Genomic DNA, 22,115 nt, shown 5'->3' with positions numbered 1-22,115 from the left:
ATGAAACATCAAGATGGAATAACTTCCCTATATAAGCTCCCAGCTGCATCAAACTTCATTTGTATCATCACAGTCAGAGCTCATCACATTCAAATGGTCAACAGGTGACAACACTTTAGACCCGCCCCCTTCCAACAGGAAGTCACCTGTGTTCCTACTATTTTTCTTCCTCTTAATCTCTACTGCATGCAGATATAAGTCTGTGTTATTAGTCTGTGTTATTAGTCTCTTATATATTTTTCTTTGTTCATCCTAATGAGAAGCGTGGTGCTGTTTGGTAAAGTTGACGGGTCACAACAGACTTAAGAGGTCTACTTTGGCATTTTGAGTTACTTAAAAAAAAATTATGAAATTGACAATAGCCGTTTACCTGAAAGCAGAGCATCATTCAATACAGAGCAAAGAGCAGTTCTGACTAACTGGAACAATTCTTACAACTAACTGCTCAAAGGAATCAAGTCGCTATAACTTGGCTTCCTCTGATCATATACTGTAAGTACAGTAGTCCTGGAGTTGTTTTCTGTCCACTAGGGTGTGCCTCTGCACCACAAATGCTCCAGGGACCACAGTTTGAGATGATAAATTATTCTTTCAACACTGGCTGTTGGAGGAGCATGTGAGCATGTCTGAATTGCAAATTCTAATCCCCTGTAGTCTGCATACATCTCTAAATCAGTGTTTCTCAAACTTTCAGGGTGAAGACCAGCTGACCCATTTAACAAGCTGTCAAAGACCACTTAATTTAAAATTGCCCCTGCAATAACACATCTTAATATATGATGCAACCTGAAATGAAACTCTTCACTCATGTATTTTTCTTTGTTCATCTTAATGAGAAGAGTGGTGCTGTTTGGTAAATGTGACTGGCCACAACAAAGCACTGAAGAGTTCTCCTGGGGCATTTTGAGTTATTTATGAAATTAAATGAAAGTAACAATAGCTGTTTACCTGAAAGCAGAGCATCATTCATTACCAAGCAAAGAGCAGTTCTGACTAACTGAAACAATTCCTACCACTTACCGTTCCAGTCACTATAACTTAGGTTCCTCTGATCATACAAGTAGTCCTTAATATAAAATATAATATAAAAATTAAGAAACAAGAAGTGATATCAGAATCTGTTTTCCTCATTTCTGCGTCTGCTTCTTCTACATGATAGGTGGTTTGATTTCTCGAGGAAAAATATCCCAGGAGTCAAATCCAGGAACATGGTTCTTCCAGTCCGGCTGAAGAGGAGGATTGTTTAGAGCCATCAAGCAGCTCAGCCAGTAGCATTCAGAGGTCAGAGGTCTCAGATCCACCTTCACTTCCTCTGGAAATTCACCTAAACATTCTGGGAAACCAGTCTGAGAAGGAAATGCTCAAAGTTACACATTGATTGCTCCATCACAGCTATAAATGTATCTGTTTTCTGTCTGGTTTCCAAACTGGATCTTCTGTAAACATACCTTCAGAACTTCTTCTTTGTTGGTGTGGAACAGAACCATCTGCAGGTTCTGAACTGTGAGCTGTCTGTACTCTTTAACCTGGAACACAGGAAGATACTGCTTACACACTTCCTCATGCTGCTTACACACTTCCTCATGCTGCTTTAATGATTCTGTAGAGAAAGCTGTTCCACAGTCCAGTTACCTTCTGAGGAGTCAGTCCACTGCTGGACTCAGACTGTTGGAACATCTCTTCTATCTGCTGCTTCCTTCTCTTCATTTTATCTGATGCATTTCCAAATGTTTTCTACAGAGATCAGTTCCATATCAGTCAAATGAGACCCACAGTGACATTAAACCCAGCAGGTAAACGTCCTGAGATCAGATCTACCTGAATCAGATCTTTGGCCTCCTTTGGGTTGATCTTCCTGGACTTCAGCTGATCTTTGACTTTTGGCCACTGCAGCAGTTTCAGGTTGTCGTACATCTCAGTCAGTCTGGTTTTACTGACCGGGTTGTTCATGCTCTCAGTGTCTCCTGTTTTTAGTGAAGCGGCCATCTGTGTTGCCAGTCTGTCAAACAGTTAGTTTGGTTATTTATGCAGCAGGTCAGTAAATATGATGTTTCACCTTTCTGTACCTGTCTTTGACTGATTTCAGTTCTTTCTGTTTTTTGGCTGTTTCAGATCTGTGGAGGGAAAAGTGAAGCTTTGAGGGACACATCATTTGAGTTCAGTTATAATCAAACATTGATATAATATTAACAGTTGAATGAAGACCTGCAGATATAAATCATTAGGTTAAATATTAGGTGGGAACTAGCTAAACAAAATATTAGAAAAATCTTACTGGGCCTTTATGAGCTTCTCTTTGTAAAACATCTCCATCTGAGTCATACTGTGTTAAAAGATACAAGTTATTAAAATCATCAGTTCTCTGATTATTGGTTATTCATGGTATTTTATGGTTAATTTAAAAATCAAACCTTTCTTTGTGTTCACATCCTTGTGGGTTACAACGCTGGGGGCTGGATCTCACATCTGCTGATTCCTGCAGTCTTTAAGTAAATAAAATATTTGTCATCATTTACATGAATGTGCAGAACTGAAGGCAGAAGGTAATTAAGATAATTTATATTATGCTGATTCACAACAAGTGATGTCTTAAGATACGTCTTTGTATCTTATTCCTTTGAAGGTGAGTTTAGCTGAAGTAATCAAAACCAAACTAATTTGGGTTGCAGATTGCTGCTTAGAGAATTTATTTTCTTGAATTGATAAACTGATTCTCTGCTAAAAGCTTCGTCTTGCAGTCAGTTGTTTGTGCTTTAGATCACAAGTGAAGCTTTAAAGATTGCTCCAGAACATGCTGGACGGGAAAAATACTTTTAAAAGTCTAATTTAAGCAATCATGACTCATTCCTCACAGTTTGGCCTGCAGTATTTAAATGACATAATGCAAACATAATGAAGATTTGACAAAACTGAATATAAATATGATAGCTGAGCTTGTTACGTGACTTATACCTCTGTTTGAGGGATTTCACTTCTTCCTCTTTTTGTTTCAGTTCAGATCTGTGAGGGGAAAAATAAACAAAGTTTTAAAATAAATAACTAATAAACTATGCATTTAGTTATATATATATGTATATATATTTATACAAGCTGAAAGCTATTCAAACCTAATATTGTAATGATGTTGTGATGGGGAGGCAGAACAATTATTAATTTCTTTGAGCTTGTTGTGTGAATTTTACCTTTCATTCAATGATTTCAATTCTTCTTCTTTGTTTCTTAGAGCAGATCTACAGAAAGGGAAATTGTGTGCAAAAATGTCAGTCTATGTGACTTGCCAAAATTATTAATACTTCTGGCAGATTTACATAAAAAATATTCATCGAACCAAGAAGTTAGATTAAATTATTCTCTCAACAAGTGTTAAAATAATGTAACAGTAGTAGAGCTCAACCAGTATTGTTTATTCTATTGACACTGATACTGAAATATTCAAGGCATCTAACTGCCTGCGCTTTTAGCCTAATGATTTCATTTTCTTTTGTCTTTATAATGAAATGATTATTTACATGTAAATATGATATTTCACTATTAAGATTGTGTAGAACCTCAGTCATTCATTTATGAATTTCTCAGTTTCAAGCTAGAAATCTAATTAATAAGCTAAATATTTACTTAGCTGAAAACTGTGAAGTCACAGCTGTGATAGCTATGACAGTTATGAATGAATGAAAAACATGGTGAAAAAATGGTTTAGAAAAACATTTTCCAACATGCAAAATAATTCAAATTATTGCTGGTAACTTTTAACAGTGTAACTTTACTAATTTTACAGTCCATGGTGTCAGGCTCATGAATTGTAATCAGAGACAATCACACTGACAGGCAACAAAGGAGACCATTGTTATCTCTAATTTAGCTCTTTTTAAAAATTCAAGTAAATAGGAAGACTTTGGTTAACAGGATGACACTTCTTCTATAATATACAAGCTCCACACATACCCACAGACTAGTTCATTTAGATATTGTTACTCATTTAGAAGTATTTTTACAGATACTCCAAAACAAAATCAGTTCTGATTTACAGTTAATTAACTTGATAAATGTGGCCTGTTTCCTATATTTAAAGACTTTTACTGTAGAATAACTGCAGGATTGATGTAATGATGGTGGCTGATAATAAACCAAGTTCTTCTCAAGAACCAAATGTCTATTACTGAACATAGAAAGTACATCAGTAAATACAGCAAAAGGTTTCATTAATGTTTACCTGTTTACCATCTTGACAAGCTGGTTGAAAAGGTCCATTTCCTTTTTGACAGTGTCCTCTAGTGGTGAAAGATGGTATCTAAGATTACAGAACAATTGCTTCTGCTTTTAGCTCCTGGGAAACATCTTTCTGAACAGATATTAATAAAAGTGAAAGAGGGCATAATCTAATGGGAAAATTATTTATGTAATTTTTGGTGCAATTTATTCTTCAATAGATAAAACTATTACCACATGTAATTCAACACTATTTATAAAACCAATTTTTTTTCTCTCTTTTATTTTATGTTATTTGTTTCACTATCAATCTGCCATGGAACAGATGACAAATAGTCCTTGTGGGTAAATCTGGCATAGCATTTGTATGGCTGTTCATTAAAATGCACTGTCTGCAAGAAAAGTAAGAAAAAATGTCTGCAATGAAAACTGATGAACAGTTTATATTCTGGATACATAATTAATCACTTATACACAGAGACCATCTTTCAATGTTCAGTCTCAGCTAATTGGAGACCCCTGATCTATTTCATAAAGGTTGGGCAACTTTGTGTAAAATAATTTTACTCAAAGCTAATTTGTTTGAATGAACAAGAACTAACTTTCTGAATAAAAGGTCTGCAAATTAAGCAGAAACACATGAACCAAGACTTTAAGACATCTTCATTTTATCTATGAGAGTAAAAGTCTTGGCCCCATCAATATTCACTCACATAAGAATCAAAATCAGCTTTAGTGTCCAAGTTTGTGGAAACAAACAAAGGATTTTACTTTGATTCCACTTTTATCTCATGACATTTAAAATATAACAAGTGTTTTAAAATGGCAAAAATAAAAATATGTTTTCTTCAATGGTTTTGCAAAAGAACGACTAGGCTGAACATGTCGAAATAGCACTGAAAGTCTGAGCAGTTTGTGTCTAGCATGTGTGGGATCTGCAGAGATGTTAGCTGCTGATGGAGGAACTTTAAGCTCTGATGATTCTCTCTGCAGACCTGAATGTTCCTTGTAGTCTGAACTCTTTCAAGCCAAACCATGCAGTGATGGACGAACCCAGGAGGACAGATTAAATAGACGTATAGAAAATGATCTCACACATGTGACATATGATGTGCAATACATCAAAGTATTAGAAATACTGGATCAAAACTTTGCATGTATTTTGAAATACTTAATCTGTTTTTCTTTACTTTATTTTTCATAACTGAATCAGTCAAAAAAAGTTATCTATACTGATTATCAGTAATTTATACAACAATGTATTGATTCACCAGTCAACTATGAACTACATGCCACAGTATTTTAAATCACTATATTTCATCTGTACGACTAGAAATCAGAGACTAAAACTACCTGGTGACACATTTAAAGAGCTGATTGTACAGTTTAGATAATTGTCAGGAGCTGAACTTTTCTTCTGAAACTCCAACTTTGGTTTCTCCCCAACTCTTCAGCTAATTTCTTTGCTCCCAGGGGTCTAAGAGGACACAGGACTTTATAATGACGTCCAAATTGATCTGAACATTTTTATCTACTTGTTTGAGACCAGTAAATTAATCCATTATTATTTTAGCCCCCATAGAATATTTTAGTTCATATTCTTCCCAGATTCCATCTCCTGAATATTTCTCTCAGGAGCTGATTGAATTTTCCTTCCACATATTTTCCCCCCAGTTTGTCTTTTGCAGCCTTGTACAGTGTCTTCATGGCTCTTCCTTCCAGGACTTCATAAACAGTCATGTTAACATTTTAATCTGTTGACAAACAGGAAGATGGGATGAAATCTTGGCTTAATTCACTCTCCTGGTTTTGTGAAACAGCCCTCAGGAACATTAGAGGAAACAGAGCAGAACACGTTACTAAAATACTATTGTAACTTCAAGTTTTAAATAAAATCATGAAATTATTCATTTAAATTCATCTGTAAAGTGTCTAAAACATTTTCTATAGGTGGCTAAACAAAAGGAAAAATATCTATTGTCAAATTAACACTAAACCTGAAACCCTCTGAATGTTTTGGCCATAAACCACCTTCATCTTCAGTTTATCTGTAATAGCTTGATTTGCCAGTAGAGGGCGCCAGCAACTCATGGTCTACAGAGACTGAAGCTCCTGTTAGTACCTGCAGAGGGCGCAAGAAGTGTCTTGCGCCCCCTGCAGGCAGGAAAACATGGAGTATAAATGCATTTTGAAATAAATATTCTAAATAACATAAAACACTCTTGCATATTCGTTACTGCAAAAGTGAACAGCTCCACATTATCATTGAAATACATTTACAGAATAACATTTCGATAAACAAATCCAAGGATCAGTAGTTAAGAGTTTTGAAAAGGCAATAAAAACAAATGAAAGTGTACAAACTATTTCCAATAAATATCCATTCCAATAATTTTAGAAGTGCTTGCAGTGTTTCACTTTAGAATTTAGTGTACATATAAGGATTCAGCTTTGTATGTGAAAATTGAGATTTTTAATGTCTATAATTTCTATCCTCTATACTGTTCGCTCCCTGTATGTTGGTTTTCTATGTGTGTTTTTTTTATTGCTTTTGCTCTTTTTTACTGTGAAGCATCGTGACTCCTGTCTGAGAAAGATACTGTATAAATAAAATGAACTTGCTTATTTTCACTTACTTGTAAGTAAAACAAATATTTTACTTATTTTACTTCAATAAGTTAGTAAAATACTTACTTCAATACTTACTTACTTCAAAATATAAAACCTAATTTTATATTTAAAATGTTCGATAAAACAAAGTTTAAGAAAATCAAGAATTTAAAATTGAAAAATAAGCCAAAACTCCATAAATTACTTTCCTTAGAAACTTTTTATTCAAATATTTGTCATTTTTATCAGTTGTTTTATTAAACATGTGTTGGTTATTTATTTTTGAGAAACCTTTTGTCCTGTAAAATCTTCAAACGTATTTGATTTTTTTTTCTTTCTTTCCTTTGTACCATGTTTGAATCCTACAAAGCTTAATTAATTGATCAGAATTCAGACTGACGGTAAACTTAAAGCTACTCGTGATCAAACTGGGAGGAAGTAAATCCATCCATCCATTTTCTTCCACTTATCTGGGGTCGGGTCGCGGGGGTAGCAGCTTCAGAAGGGAGGCCCAGACTTCCTTCTCCCCTGCCACTTGTTCCAGCTCCTCCGAGGGAATCCCAAGGCGTTCCCAGGCCAGCCGAGAAATATAGTCCCGCCAGCGTGTCCTGGGTCTTCCCTTGGGCCTCCTCCCGGTGGGACGTGCCCAGAACACCTCTCCAGGTAGGCGTCCAGGAGGCATCCTGACCAGATGCCCGAGCCACCTCAACTGGCTCCTCTTGATGTGAAGGAGCAGCAGCTCTACTCTGAGTCCCGATTCAGCTGCGAACCACTAAAGCGAGAGCTGCAGATCACGGCCTGATGAAGCCAAAAGGACTACATCATCCGCAAAAAGCAGAGTTGCGATCCTAAGGCCACCAAAATGGATTCCCTCAACACCTTGGCTGTGCCTAGAAATTCTGTTCATAAAAGTAATGAACAGAATCGGTGACAAAGGGCAGCCCTGGTGGAGTCCAACCCTCATCGGAAACGAGCCTGACTTACTGCCGGCAATGCGGACCAGACTCTGACACCAGTCGTACAGGGACCTGACAGCCCGTATCAAAGGGCCCGGTACCCCATACTCCCGGAGGGACACGGTCAAATGCCTTTTTCAAGTCCACAAAACACATGTAGACTGGTTGGGTGAACTCCCATGCACCCTCCAGGACCCTGCTGAGGGTGTAGAGCTGGTCCAGCGTTCCACGAGCAGGACGAAAACCACACTGCTCTTCCAGAATCTGAGGTTCGACAATCCGACAGACCCTCCTCTCCAGGACCCCTGAATAGACCTTGCCAGGGAGGCTTAAGAGTGTGACCCCCTGTAATTGGAGCACACCCTCCGGTCCCCCTTTTTGAACAGTGGGACCACCGCCCCAGTCTGCCAATCCAGTGGAACTTCCCCCAATATCCATGTGATATTGCAGAGTCGTGTCAGCCAACACAACCCTACAGAGCCTTGCCACCGAGGAGCTTTTTAACCACCTCGGCGACCTCGTCCCCAGAGATTGGAGAGCCCAGCCCAGAGTCCCCAGGCTCAGCTTCCTCAATGGAAGGCATGTTGGTGGGATTTAGGAGGTTTTCGAAGTATTCTGCCTACCGGGCCACAACGTACCGAGTAGAGGTCAGCAGCACACGATCCCCACTATAAACAGTGTTGGTGCCATACTGCTTTTCCCCCTTGAGACACCGGAAGGTGGACCAGAATCACCTCAAAGCCGTACGAAAGTCTTTCTCCATGACCTCTCCAAACTCCTCCCACGCCCGAGTTTTTTTCTCAACAACCACCAGAGCTGCATGCCACTTTGTCCCCCGGTACCCATCAGCTGCTTCCGGAGTCCCACAGGCCAAAAAGGCCCGATAGGACTCCTTCAGCCTGACAGCATCCCTCACCAAAGGTGTCCACCAACAGGTTCGAGGGTTGCCACCGCGACGGGCACCGACAACCTTGCGGCCACAGCTCTGATTAGCCACCTCGACAATGGAGGCACGGAACATGGTCCACTCAGACTCGATGTCCCCCACATCCCCCGGAACGTGTTCGAAGTTCTGCCGGAGATGGGAGTTAAAGCTCCATCTCACAGGGGAAGAAGTAATTACTTTCTATAAATGAAACAGATACATTTTTCTTAATGTTGGTGACGGTGCTTAGATTTTTTCATACTTTAAGCAACAACAATTCTCTGAAAGGATAATGAAAGCATTTGAATAAAATTTAGCAACAGGGAAAAAACTAAAGTTGAACTTCCTTTTATTCACAGCACTGCTTCTTTTGCAGTAAAGCTGTAGGTGTGGAGGTAGAACATTCCCTAATGAACAGATCAAAGACCAAGAAGTCAAAATGTTTCAGAAAGAAATGTCTGAAGTAACCAGGAAGAATAAGTACAGGAAGTGGTGATCACTGAGGGGAGGCAGGTGAGGTAATGAGAAAAGTATTGGGCGCAGAGGTGACACAGGAGTAAAACATCCGTCCCATGTACGGAAGCTCCATTTTTCCATGCAGCCATCATGGGTTCGAGTCCCAGCCCTTCTACCTTTTCCGCATGTCTTCCTCCTCTCTCACAACCCACTTTCCTGTCAATTCACTGTCAAACAAAGGCCACTAGAGCCAAAATGAATCCTTTAAGAAAAGTACTAAACTCATGGGCCAAGATCAAACAAACATCTGATGAACAAGATAAACTAAAGAACATTCCAATCCAAACATATCTTAGAAGTGTGTATGTTTCTCTTTTGTAACATTTAATTAATTTATTTATCTATGAAGTCAATCAACTCAATCTGCTTTAAAATCTATGATGCTGTTGCACAAAAAGAACTTAAAAACCAACGACGTGACAAGACTGCAAAACATTGGAGAAATAAAATCTTTTCAGCTTTGACAATTTTAAAAATGTTCCTTTTTGAAATTGACTTTTAAAACATATCAACTGTCTTGTCCCAGATTAGCAGAATGACTTTAAAAGCCAGCAGCCCAGGAGTTGTCACTTAAGACGGATTTAATGGAGACTGTAGACCTGCAAAATACAAAACATCATTCAGAGGCGCTCATGTCTGAAATTGTTTCCAATCAGCAATAAAATGTTAACAGATTTTACAGTTTTTAATTCCCAGGTGAAACAACGGCTGAAACAAAACAAATATGTAAACACTGATGTATAGCAACCTACTTTGTTGTGGAGAATGTGTCTTCTGTAATATACATTTTTATCTATTGTTTGTTAATACAACAATGCTCAGTAGTCTAATTCAGCAGGTTTGCGTGGATGAACACTTTTCTTAAACTGGTCAAATGTGGACGAGGTTTTATAGAAATTAATGTCTCCGCTATTTTTAACCAATGTATACAACACTGAGTCTGTAAAAGACAGCAAAGATTTACAGTTAAAATTCAGTTCTTAACTGTATTTATTCTTTCATGTTTATTCAGTCAAATCCAATGAAGTTTGCACGTGCTGGGTAATTCACAAAAACAAAAGCATTACTTACCAGAAACCAAACTAATTTAGTTGTGAATTTTTTTCTTCCTCCAACCACTTCAGTTCCGTTGTTGTGACTCAGATGTCACTAAAACATGAGGATATGTGACAAGTTCTTTCTCTTTCATTACAAAGTATCTCCTTTAATGAAAATACAAATATCTGTTTTATGACGAGAGACTGATCAATGTTCTGAGACATTAATGGTTATTAGTTACTTGGGCTAAGAATGTTGTGTGTTAATGGCTAAGAATTAGTATTTAGAAACTAACTGAATACTAAAGATTCTTCTACAAAGTAGTTTTACATGAACACAGTTTTTTATATTTCTGCTCTCCACATAGAAAATTTTTATCAACAGTTTGTTCCACAGTTTTTATAAAAACAAACAAAACATAAACACTGATTTCCTTTTATAATGATTCTTTGGTAACACAGTGACATTTTAATTGTTCCTAATATTTTTTATATAAGAGAGCAGAATGTCCCACACTTTAGGAGCAGCTGTAAACTCATAGTTAAGTCTAATATTGAAAAACTTTGGGTCTTGGGTTAAATCCCATCTGCATTTCTTACACCTACACCCAACTCTGCACATCAGATTTCATCTCAGACTTTCATTTAAAGGAAATTGACAACGATTTTCAACAACAAAACTAAACTTGTTGATTTCCCAGCTCAATTGAAACAAGATTTTAGAAATGGCTTGATTATAGTTATCTTTCACATTCTGGGAGTACTGACATTTTTCATAAATTTGTTTCAGGAGCCCAAATGGTTTAATTTCGCAACATTTCTCAGTGGGGGCAGTGCTTTATAAAGCACCCTTCATTCTAAAAGCAGCTCAAAGTGCTGTACAGATGAATTAAAACAAACCCACAAAACAAAAATACAAACATCTACCCCATGAGAAAATACACAACTTTATGGAAAATTTATAAACAGATCCCAAATGACCCAGTTCAGGAAATGCAGCTCAAAAGATGGATCTTGAGCCTGCTCTTAAAAACAACAATATTTTCTGCGGCCCTCAGGATCTCTGGCAGAACGTCCCACAAACGGGGCCATAATACTGGAAAGAAGCCTCACCATAAGTTGGTGTTCTGATTCTTGGTACTGTTAATAATCCGGTGCCAGAGGACATCAGGGTCTCAAGGGTTGGTAAGGTAACGGCAGCTCTGCAAAATAAGACGGTGCAACATCAATGAGACATTTAAATAATCACAAAGAATCTTAAAATCAAACCTGAGGCGTACTGGGAGTCAATGCAATGAGTTAAAAACAAGTGAGATGTGAGCCTGCATGATTTTATCCCTGATTTTTTTCTGATTCTACACATGATTCCCGGTCACAGGACGTCTTTGTCAGTGTGAGTTGGCCGACAGTTATCACAAAAAACTGTTAGTATGAGATGGGATGAACACCAGAGTCTCCAAATGTAAGAGGGAACCCAACCTGACCCCCAAGCTGGGTTCCTGGTATTACTTACATGTAATGAAGTGTAAAGAATAAATTATAATTCACTTATTCTAAATAGAAACAAAGGGTTAAACTTAAACTTTCCCAGTTTACTGACGTAGAGAAGAAATAGGATGGGGCTTATAGTGATATGAACTATAAAAATCCTACAGCAACTTCCTCCTGCTGGCATTTCATCTGCTTTCTTTACAGCAACAAGCCAGACCAGTTCAAGCAATGGAAAACTCATACATAATAGCAATAGACTTTGGAACTGCATATAGTGGGTATGTCTTCAATGTCACACCCAGTGATGAAAAGCCAGACCCCCACTTAAAGAAGTGGGGAAAAGAAATTGGACTGGACACTCCAAAGACTCCAACCTGCATCTTGTTTGATGAATCTGAAGAATTTGTGGCTTTTGGTTATGAAGCCACAGAAACATACAACTGCATGAGAGGGGAAACTGGAAAGAAACACTATTTCTTTCAAAATTTTAAGATGGCTCTCTATGGAAAAGTAAGTAAACTTCACCATTAAATGACATGTTGTAGTAATGTCTTCATTTCATACATTGTTTCAATAAGTGCTTCATTTCATGAAGACATATACACAGTTACAGTTGTTAAAACGTTTTAATTGCAAAATATTTCAGTAACTCCCTTGGAGAACCGTTTAACATCACCTTGTTATTCTCCAGATCTTTACACCTTTTAAAATTTTTGTTTAAATTATCCTGTATCTGTTAACTGTGTACTGATTTTTAACAGGAACTTAGAAGGGATATGAAGATCAAAGCAGCCAATGGGAAGGAAATGACGGCCCTGAAGGTTTTTACAGAAGCTTTGAGATTTCTGAAGGACGACGCATTAAAAACCATTAATTCCAATGCAGCAGGTATGGTACTCTTGGCCTCTGACTTCACCTGGGTCCTGACCGTTCCTGCCATCTGGGATCTTTCAGCTAAACAGTTCATGAGAGAAGCTGCAATGGAGGTGACAGCAGGTTTTTAGAGCTTTATTTTTCCTCACAAACATTCAGATGTTAGATTACTTTCTTTCCCACTTTAGGCAGGTATTGTGGAAGAGGAATCTGAGGAAACACTGGTGATGGCACTGGAACCAGAAGCTGCTTCAATCTGGTGTAAGAAGCTTCCATCAGATGGATTCATCGCAGAAAAACACAACGGCACTTCTTTGGATCAACGTCAAGGATCTCAGTACATTGTTGTTGACTGTGGAGGTACTTTGCATAATTCTGATCCAGTTTGACATGGTAGAACAAACTCAAGAAAATAATTAATTCATCATCATACCCTTCAGAATGTATGACCTGAAGAATCAAGGTGTGAAAATAGTCTTTAATTCTTTCTTTTTCAGGAGGAACAATTGACATCACTGTTCATGAAGTCCTGGAAGGAGGAGCCTTAAAGGAGCTGCACAAAGCCTCTGGAAACAATCTGGGAGGACAAACTGTGGACAGGAAGTTTAAAGAGTTCCTTAGAGAAATATTCACTGATGGAGTCTGGGATGAATATGAAGAAAATTATCCCAGTGAGATTCAGAGAATGATGTATGATTTTACCCGTCTCAAACAGTCAGGTGAAGATGTTCAGATCCCGTGTCCATTTAATCTGGGACATGTAGCCCAGAAAAAGAAAAACTTAGAGAAGTTCTTTGAGTCTGTGAAAGGTGCCTCCTGGAACGAGGGATCAATAAAAATTTCCAAAGAAAAAATGAGATATTTCTTTGAGGAGAGTCTGCTGGGCATCAACAGGAATCTTAGGGAAATCCTTGATAAAAATTACAGAATTGAGTACGTTTTGTTAGTTGGGGGTTTCGCGAATAGCCAGATTCTGCGTCAGTACATTATTGATCAGTTTAGTGATACCTGTAAGATTCTGTGTCCTTTCAGAGCTCAGGAAGCAATCATGAGAGGAGCTGTTGAGTTTGGAAGAAAACCGTCCTGGGTTGCATCTCGAAAAAGCCCCTACACATACGCTGTGGCCATCTCTGAGCCCTTTGATGAGATCAAACATAAGCCAGAAAAGAAATTCATGATTGGTGAGGAGGAATGGTGCTGTGATAGGTTCATGACATTGGTGCAAGCAGGTGAAGATGTCTGGTGGGATGAGATTAGAGAACTCATCCTTTGTCCGGTAGAGGAAGATCAGACATGCATGGTGATGAGATTTTATCGCACAGAAAGGAACTTTCCTAAGTATGTTGATGACTTGGGAGTTGAGGAAGCTGGTTCATTTGATGTTCCAATGCCTAACATTAGTGAAGGTAGAGAGCGCCAGGTGAAGTTAGAAATCAGGTTCGGCTCCACAGAGATAACAGCTACAGCCACAGACACGACTTCTGGTTCAAAAGGGTTAATCAAGTTTGACTTTGTTAGGACAGATGATCCAAGGTGTGTTGAGCCTTATTTATATTACTCTCCAGATGGAAAAACACTACCAGAATGACATTAATGTAGAAGAATCAGAGTAATCAGTTTTTTAAAAAACTGTGCTGCTGAACTTTTTTGTCCTTATTTTTTTAGTATGAGACTTTGTTGTCAATATCAAATGGTTAAAATATCAACTTTTGCTTAAAGACTTTTAAAGTCCTTGAATTTCTTAAACGAGTTTATCATGATCTGCAACCTGTAAATGAAGAAACTTTGCAGACCTTCGTAAGAATGATCAAAAATCAACCTTAATCACACATAACATGAACCATGTCTTTAGCAATTGGGGATTCACATGAAGAAACAAAAAATTGAGTTTAAATCAGTTAATTGATGTTTTATTCTATGTTTTCAATATGTTTTAGGTGATAAGTGTGTTGATGTTATTTAAAGCAGCAGTTCTACCTTTCAAAATGAAGTTTTTTGCAGTTTGTGCTTTTTATTTTCTTGTACCTCAGGTATATTGCAGTACATTACATAGGGATGTTAGGGCTACAAAATAAAGAAAACAATAATTAAATCAATGTAAATATTTGATGTGCATGATTTTGGTGATGACATTAATCAAAATGTGACATTTGCTCAATTGTTGACTGTATTATGTGTATAACTTTGTATTAAGCTAAATAAATAAATAACAGATCTAGAGGGAACTACACAGTTCATGACCCTGTGATGTCACAACTTCTCACTCATGTCTTTGTTTTGTCTGAATGTTGCTATGTGCATACTTCCCTAAAGTATATTTTCCTCTTTTTATTTCATTTCATTACCTTTTAGAAACTGTGAGGTATTCACTATTAACCCATAAAAGGAATTAGAACAAGGACTCACTATTTAGACCAATACTATAATTTTTAGATTTTTCTAGTTTAGTAGTATTTTTAGAAATTGTGGAGTACTCACTATTAAGACTAATATTATACTTCTAAATTATTATGCAGAGACTCCTATTCTTGCAACTGAGAAAAGGAATTAGAACGAACTTAGAATACAGAAAATATTCTCCCAGAACAGGAACATTTAGTTTTTATTTTTATTTAGAAATTGTGGAGTACTCACTACTTTTGCAAATTTATAAACATACTTAGAAAGTCCAGAGGATACTTACTTATACTTTAGCAACCCAAGTACTCCAAAATTTAGAATCCAGAAAAACTACCTTAGCAACTCAGAACAGGAGTGGCTAAGGTAGTCAATAATAAATAAACATCCAGCTTATATACTTTAAATCAAAGTTATTAGATTATTTTTCTTCTTTTGCTCTTTCCTTCATTTTTATTTTGTTTGTATTTTTTTTAATTCATGTAAAGCACTTTTTATTGCCTTGTTGCTGAAAATGTGCTTCATCAATAAAATTACCTGACCATTAGAACATGCTTATCCTTGTAGGGCTGCCAGGTTGCTGGTGCCCATCACCAGCAGTCATTGGGCAAGAGGCTGGGTCACCTTGGACAACCAGAGTAACACAGATACAGCCAGGAAAAATAACCACACACACTCACATCTAATGAGAATTAACTAAAAGTTCATTTGTTTTGCACCATTATGCAGCCTTATTGTTTTTCCAATAGTTATAGATCAGAAAATTAGCTGGAAGGTAATTATTTTCTCAGTGTGGCCTGAAAAAGAAAGCAGAGTGAATGAATCATCACATCAAAAGGTATGACTGACAGTCACTGCATTTTCATTTTCTTATGTTTTATCTCCCAGCAACATTTTTTGTTCTTTGTCATAGACCCCCAACACTAAATCAAAACAATGATTGTTTCAAAACATTATTATGGCAAAGCTTTCTGGTAAATTCTAATTTTAAACACATAAGATGATAAATATGTTTTTAAAGTGTTGGTCATGGTGGCAGTATGTTGGAGCAGCTGTCAGATTAGTTCTGATTTGTTCTTTTTGTGAACTTATGTTCATAATTTTGTTTTTGGTTGGGACTCTACATCATCTGTTTTTAGATTCTGTGCAACTGGAAAGACTTGTGCTCTTATCTTTATGGTGGATTAGCAGTGCTAGCTAACAACTTCTGGTGTTGTCCAGGACATGATACTGTGAAACATGACTCTCAACTTCCTGGATGTTGAGCTCTTAGCATGTCATGACAGACCTGAGAGTCTTCAGTCAGAGGCCCCTTCAGGTTTGTTGCAAGAGTGACTGCTACTGGAGAGCCTTCCTGCTCACAAGTGTCTTTGAAGATACTTGTATGATTTGAGTTACAACAATATTTAATTTCCTCATGTGATTAATAAAGTATGTCTTAATTTGAATTGAATAAAGTTGTGGATTTGTTTTCTTAATGAAAACAAATCATTATATTCTAAAGCCAAGGTTCATGAGCTGATATCTCCAGCCAACACAGAGAAAAAACAAAGATCAAGTCATGTTTCTCCCTCAGAGCTCAAAAGATTATTTTTCTGTTAATTTTGTGCCTATACTTGACAATGGCAATGAGTGTTTTATTAAATACGCATGCATAACATGTTACATGTGTTCTTTAATCAGTTGTTTACGCTCTTTGATTCTGGTGTATCTGAATCAAAGACTGTGTGCTCCGAGATTCATCACTGGTCGTAGTAAATTCATCTTTTTGAAATGAACACAGAAGCTGGCATGCCTCCCCTGAATGTACGACATTCCCTCTGCATGACTCTGGTGTTCAAAGCTATCATTGGAAAGTTTCCAATTTATTTATGCACTTTCCTCCAGAAAACCAGGAACCTTTAAGCCAAGGGCCTCAAACTCCAGTCCTCGAGGGCCGTGTCCTGCAACTTTTAGATGTGCCTCTGCTGCACCACACCTGAATAGAATAATTAGGTCATTAGCAAGTGTGGTTCCTGTGTTCCAGGTTAAAGAGTACAGACAGCTAAGATCTGTTTGCACATGCTCTGTGTTCAAATCAGCACAAAGCACGCTGTGGAAACATCCTGCTGCTCTCTGCTTAAAAATGAGAAACATATTACTGTATAATGGCATAAATTGCTATATGATAATGATAATCACATTTTACATCTGGTTTTGCACTTCTTAAATAAAAGCATTTAATTATTTAGACAATTCTAGCATCTGAACAAAAAAAGTCAACAAAACATCAAAAGGGCTTGAAATCATTGAATCAAAACATAAAAATAAAACATTTTAATTCTCTATATTTATAATGAATTTTGTACACATAATCTCAGAGGCCTTTTGAGAATAATGTTCTTGGTATTTGGATGAAAAAAATAGGAAATTAACAACTAAAGGCACATGAGAAAACACCTGAACAAACTGGAAACAAACCAATGATTCAGTTTTCCTCTGAATTAAGAGTTGTTAAACAGGAAAGATGAATCAAAGAGAAACTGAAAGCTATCAACATTCCTACGACACCCACCTCTTAAAAACCTATTTTTCTGTTTCAGTTTTTCAATTTTCAGTTTAAAACATTATTTTAATTAGGAAACCAGAGAGTCAGTTAATTACTCTGGGAATCCTCTTTTCATTTCAGGGAACAACCTTTCTTTAATACTAAAACTAATAACATATTTTTGGTTTGATTTTTAACAATGTACAGAAAGGTTTCTATAAGTTATTGGTATCCATACACTTTGTTTGTGAATGTAAAATACTGCATGTAACATGTATAACTTAATTCCATCATAAGACTTAAAATTACAACATGCCACTTCTGCAATGGGGTTCTGAGTTTGAACACTTTAAATGAACCAAATCAAGAAGTTTACAGGATTTCAACATCATATTTATGTCTGTGAACATATAAGTTGGTTCTTTCCAATCTATTTATTGAATATGTCTAAAAATTATATATGCCTTGAAACCATTTAATTGTACAGGTCATTCTGTATTTATTTATTGTTCTGAGAATAAAAAAATAAAAATGAACATCTCTGTTTAAATGGATGTGACGGAGCAGAAGCAGGAGGTGTGGTTTACAGAGAGATAAATAAATGCAGTCTGACTGCTGCTTACTGGTACAGTGACATTTTCCTTTAACTTCACTGGTTGTCGTTTCTTCCTGCAATGGGTGATTCATTTGTCATAGCAATTGACTTTGGCACTGCATTTAGTGGGTATGCCATTAATATCACAAAAGGACAGGAAAAAAGTGAGCCATACTTGCCAAGGTGGGGAAAGGAGTATGGATTTGACACCCCAAAGACTCCAACCTGCATTTTGTTTAATGAAGATGAAAAATGTCTGAGTTTTGGCTATGAAGCCAAAATGGCATACCAGGAAATGAGTGGAGAAGAAGCAAAGAAGCATTATTTCTTTGAAGACTTCAAGATGGAACTGTATAGCAAAGTAAGTATGAACAATAATATTTATGCTTATAAATGTTGCATATACATTGTATAAATGTACAATGATGTCCACACATTAAATTGGAGGCATTTAGGTTGATCTTCAGCTAACAGTTCACTTAAAGTCACAGCAGAAAATCTCTAGTAAATTGTGTGATAAAACATTTGAATATCAAAAGAAGACTGAATGGAGATCTGGAAAAGATTAAAGGAACATACATGTAAATGAGTACATTACATAACTATTTCTTGTTAAACAAGTTGCTTGACATAATGGAAGATGAATATTAAGAGTACAGTCTCTGTACTACATTTTGTATTTAAATAATATTTTAATCTCCAGAAACTCAGCAGTAATCTGAAGATTAAAGCCGCCAATGGAAAATCAATGAAAGCATTGAAGGTTTTCTCAGAATCCCTGAGATTTCTTAAAGAAGATGCACTCAGAACAATCAGCCGAAACACACAAGGGAAAAACTTCTTGGCCTCTGACTTCACCTGGGTTCTGACGGTTCCTGCCATCTGGGATCTTTCAGCTAAACAGTTCATGAGAGAAGCTGCAACTCAGGTAATGTCAGGATTTATAGAGACCAATGAAGTTCTAAAATGTTCAAATGGATGAGAGTTTGTCTGTTTGTAGGCAGGTATTGTAACAGAAGGAGATGAGGAAAAGCTGGTGATGGCACTGGAACCAGAAGCTGCTTCAATCTGGTGTAAGAAGCTTCCATCAGATGGTTTCATCTCTGAGAAGCACAATGAAGAGTCACTGGATCAGTCTGCAGGGACTCAGTACATCGTTGTTGACTGTGGAGGTAATGTGTCTGTGATTCTGATGCAATGTGTTATTGATTAATTCACAAACATCATTTTTTGATAACAGTTGTGAACTAAAATGGCTGAAACTTGAATACTGTAAATGTGTTTCTTTGGATTATTAAACCATTCGTCTCTATTATTCCCTCTGTTTATTTAAGGAGGAACTATTGACATCACTGTTCATGAAGTCCTGGATGGAGGAGCCCTGAAGGAGCGGCACAAGGTCTCTGGAAATGATCTGGGAGGACAAACTGTAGACAGAAAATTTAAGCAGTTTCTCAGAGAGATATTCCCTGAAGGAGTCTGGGATCAATTTGAACAAAACTCTCCCAGTGCCGCTCAGAAAATTATGTACGAGTTTACCTACCTCAAACAGGTTGATAAAGATGTTCAGATTAGCTGCCCATTCACACTGGGATCATTAATTAAAGAAAAATCAGACACAGAAAACTTTGTTCAGTCAGAACTTGGTGCTTCCTGGGATGGTGATTTCATCAAAATCTCAAGAGACAAAATGAGGTCTTTCTATGATGAAAGTCTGAAGGGCATCACTGAGAATCTCAAGGAAATCTTTAACTGTGGTCTCAACATCAAGTACATTCTGTTAGTGGGTGGGTACGCTCAGAGTCAAATTCTGCAGCAGCACATTACTGACCAGTTTGGACAACAGTGTAAAGTTCTGTGTCCTTTCAGAGCTCAGGAGGCGATTATGAGAGGAGCTGTAGAGTTTGGTAGAAACCCAGATGTTGTGGCTTCTCGGAAAAGTTCCTATACTTATGGATTTGCTGTTTGTGAAAAGTTTGATGAGAACAAACATAAGGAAGGAAAGAAATTTACAGCCAAAGGTGTGGACTTGAGTCGAGATATTTTCAGGAAACTGGTGGAAGAAGATGAAGATCTTGGTTCACAGGGTACCAGAGAGTTGTTATGTTCTTCAGCAAGAGCAGACCAGGTAGAGATGAATCTGAGATTCTTCCGCTCATTAAGAAAAGATCCAGTGTATGTAGATGACTGGGGAGTGGAAAAGGTTGGTTCATTCACTGTAGACATGACTGGAGGCGGTAAAGTCAAACTGGAAATTGACTTTGGCTCCACAGAGATAACAGCTGTAGGGACAAACCAGATTAGTGGGGAAACACAAACAGTAAAAATTGACTTCATGACCACAGACAGAGAATGTGTCATTGATGGTGACCCAGAAGATGCTGCCAGTGTTGGATCAGAGCAATCAGGTCCTTCAGATTATTCTGATTAAAACATGCAAAAGCATAATAGATGCTCTGACACTTTCTTTGTCCACACAATAATTCAGTTTGTGACAGAGGCATCTTCAAGATATGGATGTTGAATTTCGGGTTTTCAGAAATTGTTAAGAAGAAATATTAACTTGTGCATGAATGGACTCTTAAAAGGTAAAAAATTATATCATTATTAAGAGAGTACTATGATGACCGTCGCATTTTTAATCACTTACTGGTTAAATTAAACATATAATTAATGTGTAATCTTGTAAAAAACATAGTTTTTTTCACCAATACTATGAGACCACCTAGCATAGTGGGCTAAAGCTTCACATAAAAATTTGCATGATCTACAATTATGGTTTATGAATTCCATAAATGAATAACGGAGATTAGCTGTGAGTCTTTAAAAATGTCTCTTTTTAAAATATGTTGTAGCTGATGTACTCATATAACCTCTGCTATAAATTAGTCAAAATTAGAAATTATGGGATAGATGTAGTTTTTTTGGGTGTTTTCTACATTACTTCCTGCTGGTGGGGATTTCTCTGAGTGTATTTCAACTGTATTGTGTCAATAAAATAATTTAAAATGTTAAAATTAACTACTGAGAACAAATAAAAAAATTAAAAGGTGATTTTTGCTTAGTTTATACTTTTACTGTAATAATCACATAAATGTCACATAAATATTATTTAGAAAAGGTTGTCAAGGTGATGTTGAATTTCAATAAAAAATAAATTAAATCTTTCTCTTTTGTTCTTGCCTTTTCTTTCTCGGACGTACAAAACCTCAGTGACCGTTTCCTTTAAAAAAAATGTGACACTCGCATTACATATTTTTTTGTATTCTTGGGATAAAACCATATTTGTTCAGGGAAAAAAATCCTAACATCTGTGTCCAGAAGAAGAGGTATTTAAAAAAAACAAAAAACATATTTAGTTTAATTCTTTGCATCTTTATTTCAGCAATAAATGTTTTAAACTCATACCCCCTCATCATGTAAACCACATAAAATTCATATGATGCAGCTTTTAAGCTGAAGGCTATCGATCTGGGAGTACAGGAGGGAAATAGAGCCGCTGCATGTAAGCTCGGCGTGAACAAATCCATGGTTCAGCCATGGAGACAGAGGGCTGCGTCCATAATAACAGATTTATTAAGGACCCAGCCCTCTGCTGCGGCCTTGTGAAAAACCGAGAGCAGTGGAGATAGTAGCGGCTTATAGCCCAGTGCGGCTTATATATGTACGTTTCCATTTAAAAAAAAAAAAAAAAAAAAAAAATTGTGGGTGCGGCTTATAGTGAAGTGCACTCTATAGTCTGGAAAATAAGGTAAATAAAGTAAGATTCTTTAATCAAAAGAGAAAAATTTAAATAACACATCAAAATTATTTTATTCCTCTATTTTCTCAGTCTAGTCTGTACGGATGTTTTGGGATTTATGTAATTTAGGTATGAATGAAAAGTTGGAGCATTTATCAATATGAACAGCACATGACGAAGTATCTGAACAAACTGAAAACAAGTCGATGACTCAGTTTCCCTCTGAAGAAAAAAGCTGCA

At 36.9% G+C, this 22,115-nt stretch overlaps 2 protein-coding genes and 1 long non-coding RNA gene across 3 annotated transcripts; 2 read left to right on the top strand and 1 right to left on the bottom strand.

The window, feature by feature from the left end:
• Nucleotides 1–2,301: 2,301 nt before the first annotated feature.
• On the bottom strand, nucleotides 2,302–3,002 carry LOC111609248. Its single transcript, XR_002753007.1, has 3 exons — nucleotides 2,953–3,002; nucleotides 2,412–2,483; nucleotides 2,302–2,323 (listed from the first exon to the last, which is right to left on the bottom strand). It is a non-coding gene; the product is annotated as an uncharacterized LOC111609248 (long non-coding RNA).
• Nucleotides 3,003–11,950: 8,948 nt separating this feature from the next.
• On the top strand, nucleotides 11,951–15,653 carry LOC102217326 (heat shock 70 kDa protein 12A-like). Its single transcript, XM_023336641.1, has 5 exons — nucleotides 11,951–12,251; nucleotides 12,503–12,727; nucleotides 12,803–12,974; nucleotides 13,112–14,034; nucleotides 15,579–15,653. Exons 1-5 carry the CDS (start codon nucleotides 11,970–11,972, stop codon nucleotides 15,651–15,653), a joined length of 1,677 nt encoding a protein of 558 aa, XP_023192409.1. The 5' UTR covers nucleotides 11,951–11,969.
• A 2,549-nt stretch (nucleotides 15,654–18,202) lies between these two features.
• On the top strand, nucleotides 18,203–21,260 carry LOC102230849 (heat shock 70 kDa protein 12A-like). The gene is made up of 4 exons (XM_023336591.1): nucleotides 18,203–18,494; nucleotides 18,837–19,061; nucleotides 19,134–19,305; nucleotides 19,468–21,260. The coding sequence occupies exons 1-4, from the start codon at nucleotides 18,213–18,215 to the stop codon at nucleotides 20,562–20,564; spliced, it is 1,776 nt and encodes a 591-aa protein (XP_023192359.1). The 5' UTR covers nucleotides 18,203–18,212; the 3' UTR covers nucleotides 20,565–21,260.
• The last annotated feature ends 855 nt before the right edge of the window (nucleotides 21,261–22,115 follow it).

Source organism: Xiphophorus maculatus, chromosome 7 (genome assembly GCF_002775205.1).
Source record: "Xiphophorus maculatus strain JP 163 A chromosome 7, X_maculatus-5.0-male, whole genome shotgun sequence".
Classification (NCBI taxonomy): Eukaryota; Metazoa; Chordata; class Actinopteri; order Cyprinodontiformes; family Poeciliidae; genus Xiphophorus; species Xiphophorus maculatus.
Note: the sequence above shows the minus strand (reverse complement) of the source record. Positions and strands in the feature narration are given on the sequence as shown.

What these genes read in the sequence shown, in the direction of transcription:
- LOC102217326 (XM_023336641.1), top strand. Translation starts at nt 11,970, where the DNA reads ATGGAAAACTCATACATAATAGCAATAGACTTTGGAACTGCATATAGT. An exon ending in AGATGGCTCTCTATGGAAAA is followed by an intron (nt 12,252 to 12,502) that starts GTAAGTAAACTT and finishes GATTTTTAACAG; the next exon opens with GAACTTAGAAGGGATATGAA. An exon ending in TGAGAGAAGCTGCAATGGAG is followed by an intron (nt 12,728 to 12,802) that starts GTGACAGCAGGT and finishes TTCCCACTTTAG; the next exon opens with GCAGGTATTGTGGAAGAGGA.
- LOC102230849 (XM_023336591.1), top strand. Translation starts at nt 18,213, where the DNA reads ATGGGTGATTCATTTGTCATAGCAATTGACTTTGGCACTGCATTTAGT. An exon ending in TGAGAGAAGCTGCAACTCAG is followed by an intron (nt 19,062 to 19,133) that starts GTAATGTCAGGA and finishes GTCTGTTTGTAG; the next exon opens with GCAGGTATTGTAACAGAAGG. An exon ending in CATCGTTGTTGACTGTGGAG is followed by an intron (nt 19,306 to 19,467) that starts GTAATGTGTCTG and finishes TGTTTATTTAAG; the next exon opens with GAGGAACTATTGACATCACT.